We start from the raw sequence: 4,500 nt of genomic DNA, 5'->3' as shown, positions 1-4,500 counted from the left end.
CGAGGTTAACCATTCACAAACCTCTTGTTATAAAATTTGCCAACTGCGTCCTCAGAATATCTGATTATAGTACTAACTTAGAAGTTTAGTAGGTACCGATCCGCAGTAATCCTCACAGTCTGTGACAATACGTTTGAATAAGCTTCCTTAGTGTCGCATATAAAATCTTATCACGCATACTGAGTGAAGCCCACTACAAAAAAAAAAAAAAAAACAAATTATTTGGCATTATCAGTGTGGCTTTAGAACTTAAAAATCTACTATCGATCAGTTTTTCACCAAGTGTCAAATCTTGGAAAAGACTCGTTAAAAAAAGATCGACACACATCACTACATCTATGCCGCTATGTCTGAACTTGGTATCCCCGGAAAACAAACCGGGCTGTATAAGTTGAGTTTGCTGGAGCTGCAGAGCTAAATAGAGAAGGTACACTCTTTTATAAAAGTGTACAGCTGCTGTCGTACGCAGTTAGTTCTGCTTTCTTCAGACTGGATAAGGAAGCGAAGCATAAAGATCTGGTTGTGAACAAGGACAACACGAAATATCTCCTGTCATCAAAAAAACAGTCGTCGCCTTCGCGACTTGGCTCACATGTCACGGTTTTAAGTCATAACTTTTAATTCGTAGATAATTTTGTCTATCTTGCAACCAGTACCAATACCAACAACAAGGTCAGCCTCGAAATCCAACGCAGAATAACTCTTGCCAACGGATGCTACTTCGTACTGAGTAGACAATTGAAAAGTAAAGTCCTCTCTTAACGAACAAATACCAAAGTCTATAAGTGCTGCATTATTCCCATCTTGCTTTATAAGGCATGGACAATGATATCATCAGATGAGTCAGCCTTAGGAGTGTTCAAAGGAAAGGTTTTGCGAAAGATTTATGGTCCTTAACGCATGGACAACGGCGAATAGCGCACTCGATGGAACGATGAGCCGTACGAGTTATACGGCGACATTGACATACATATGTATAGTAGTTCAACGAAGTTAATACTGCAGCTTTGAGGGTTTTCGATTCAGTGCCCGGAAGTGAAAGCAGAGGAAGAGGAAGACCTTCATTTTGTTGGAGAGATCAGGTTGAGAAGGACCTGGCTGCACTTGGTACCTCGAATTCGCGCCAAATAACGAAGATAGAAACGACTGGCTCTCTGTTGTTAACTCGGTTATTATCGCATAAGCGGTGTCTACGCCAGTTTTACTTTACTGAGGTCTCGATAGATTTGTTCCACAAGTTACCTACAAGATTCTGTGACTTTTTAGTTTTAGTATTTAAGCGGGATCAAGTATTTGAAATCACAAAAATTTGTTTGGAAAATTGGGTTTGACTTTCGTTCGATTAATGACCAGTAAGAATTATATTAGATCTCACAAAAAGAATTTAGAGAGCTTTGCTTCGTTGTTATTATGAAAATTTCGTTTTTCGTCTTCTGACCTCATATTTCGTCTGTTTGTAGTCCTTTATTTGAAAATTCTCTTATTAAAATCAGAGTATATTGAGTTTTAAAAACCGCTGTTCGACTAATTCCAGGTTTCCTCTAAAAACATGATTCCTTATACAGGCAAGCTCAAGCAATTTATTGACCATCTTCGACCAAAGTTCTGTGGCTTTAATACTTACATACTTCAAAGTATAACTCTATAACAGTAAAAAATACTTACGTGTTTACTTAAATTATCTTCCAACATCCCATCTACGATTGAATTTTAAAGTCAAATTTATATTAACAAAGAAAACAACAATATTTTTTGTTTAATAACATTATTTTTAGAAATATATTTTTTTGATTTTCTCATATTGGTTTTAGGTATAAATAATTAAATATGCGTTTCTTCTCAATATTAGGTACTTAAGCTAAGATCAAATAAATTTGCAAAAAATTACAATTTGCAACAATTTATATATGTATTTATATGCATGTATGTGTATATGTGTATGTGTGTGATTACTTAAAGCGCAAGGCAATGATTTTGGAAATATTTGTTATAGTGAGTATGAATAATGTTTGAAATTAACAATTTATATACAACATTTCAATAAAATCAATATAATTTCTCTTTTGATATGGTTCAATGCGTTGGTTTTTCGCTTAAATGCTACATAACTGTGTATTTCACATAATATTTTCGCGTGATGTGTAAAAAGCGATTTTTTTTAAATAATAAATAGAGCCAGCACTTAAACTTAGTAAAAAATGGTATAAAGTTCGCTTAAAATGTAAAGACAAATTATAAAATTAAAAACAAATTTTTAATATGAAAAAATTATAAGTTTTTAATAAAAAAAAAGAAAAGGTATTGGCTTTCAACTAATATGACACTAAATTTTTAATACTTTCGAAAACATTTTCAAAACGCCGTTTTTGTGAGAATCTTTCTCTATGCTTTTTTCTATAGTTGAAATTTTTTGTGTAGTTAAAAAGTTTTTGTTGAAATATTTTTTGTAATTGAAATTATTTTTTTTATTGATTTTCTATTGTAGCTGAACTTATTTTTGTAGTTGTATTATTTTGGAGTTGAAATTTTTTTATTTGAAATTACTTTTGCAGTTGAAATTCTTTTATTAAATAATTTTTGTTGCTATAATATTTTTTATTGAAATATTTGGTCGTTGAAGTTATTTTTTAATTGAAATTTTTTGCAGTTGAAATTACATTTGTAGTTAAAAAGTTTTTGTTGAAATATTTTTTGGAATTGAAATTATTTTTGTTATTGATTTTTTATTGTAATTGTAATATTTTTCAATTGAAATTTTTTTATTTGAAATTACTTTTGCAGTTGAAATTCTTTTATTAAATAATTTTTATTGCTATAATATTTTTTGTTGAGATATTTGGTCGTTGAAGTTATTTTTTTAGTTGAAAATTTTTTCAGTTGAAATTTTTTGTAGTTGAAATTATTTTTGTAGTTAAACTTCTTTTGTTGAAATATTTTCATGATGAGAAATATGTTTTTTTTAAGTTTTTTTTCAGTTGAAATTTTCTATAGTTGAAATCATTTTTGTAGTAAAAATTTTTTCTTGAAATTTTTTTATGGTGTTGAAATTATTTTTGAGGTTGAAATTTTTTTTTCAAAGTTTTTATGGAAAAAATATGTTTAGTTAAACTTTTTTTCAGTTGAAATTTTTTATAGTTGTAATATTATTTCAACTGAAATTTTTGTTAATTGTTCAATATCATTATTCAACTGAAAAAACCATATTCTTTATTAAATTGTGAAAATTACATATAATTTTTAAATATTTACGCAGTGTAGTATGTATATAGTATGTATGTAACTATTTGTAGGCTTGCTAAATAGGAAAACTTGGTTACCGACAGTAGGAATATTTATGTATTTATGTATGTATATACGAGTACAAGTTTCAAGTTTATTGATTTATTGTCTTTAATATTGTAAGTCAACGTGTAAAATTGGCTATTAAACTATTTCCAGTATTTACTTTGCCTATATACATGTACATATGTATGTTTATATAAATATATATTTCTGTTATATACTGCTTAAATACATCAACATGCTTTTATTGCAAAACTTTATATGCTTATATACACATCTGCATGTGGGTGTGTGTTCGTGCGCGCTTTTGCGGCTTTTTGTCATTAATTTCGTAGTTTTCGCGTTAGCTTTTGAAATAAATTCGGTAATATCTGCAATTTCAACACAACATACATATGTACATATTTTTGTATATATTATATATGTATGTATGTATGCGTCACTTCAATTCAGCGAGAAATTGCTTGCAATATTAAGCCGAAAAAAGAATTGGGCGAGCGTGAGCAACAAATATTAAAATAAATAATTACAAAACTAATAAAATACAGGCTAAGTCATACACATATCTATATGTAGTATATACATATACATATGTACTAAATCATTTTTCAGTTCTTCCAATTCATAGAAAAAATTTTATATGTGTAGAATTTGGCGACCTCTCATGCGGCGGCCAACTTTCTTCTGCGCCGGCAGCTGGAAGTCTCCTCGCGGCCGGGCACACGCAGCCACAGAGCGCCATCCGCCGCCGCGACCACACCGCCCAATGCGACCTCGGCGACGCGCTTTTTAACCGCAGACGCGGGATTGGCGTTGGCGCTGTTGCTGGCGGCGTTGGCGGTGGCGGAGGTGGCATTGAAGCTGGCTGCTGTGGCCTCAGTCAAGTTGCAGTGCATCGCAGTTGGCGTACGTGGCTGCAAACGCATGTGTGAGTGTGTATGTGTGCTGGCGGATACGTTTGTGCCGTTATATATATATATGTGTGTGTGTGTGTGTTTTCGAGCGCGCGCTTGGCTGCCACACGCTTTCACATCGCTGACTAAAAGGCAATCAGACAAAATATATGCTTGCTGCTAGCAATTTTGTTATTATTGTTGTTGTTTACAGCTTTTGCATGTAAGTTAAGGCAACAGTGGTGAAAACTCCACTAACTTGCGTAGCTCAATGCGGTGCTATACCAGGCTTAGGTCGCCCACTCGGCGCCTCGTCCCTACACGA

The 4,500-nt window shown here is 32.4% G+C and overlaps 1 protein-coding gene across 1 annotated transcript; it reads right to left on the bottom strand.

Annotated features, from left to right (window-relative positions):
- Positions 1-3,103: 3,103 nt before the first annotated feature.
- Positions 3,104-4,222, bottom strand: LOC120767037. Its single transcript, XM_040092882.1, has one exon. The coding sequence runs from the start codon at positions 4,206-4,208 to the stop codon at positions 3,945-3,947; it is 264 nt and encodes an 87-aa protein (XP_039948816.1). The 5' UTR covers positions 4,209-4,222; the 3' UTR covers positions 3,104-3,944.
- Positions 4,223-4,500: the final 278 nt, after the last annotated feature.

The sequence above is a fragment of the Bactrocera tryoni genome, chromosome 1 (genome assembly GCF_016617805.1).
Source record: "Bactrocera tryoni isolate S06 chromosome 1, CSIRO_BtryS06_freeze2, whole genome shotgun sequence".
Lineage (NCBI taxonomy): Eukaryota > Metazoa > Arthropoda > Insecta > Diptera > Tephritidae > Bactrocera > Bactrocera tryoni.
The sequence above is the reverse complement of the archived record's forward strand: the minus strand, read 5'-3'. Positions and strand labels throughout refer to the sequence as shown.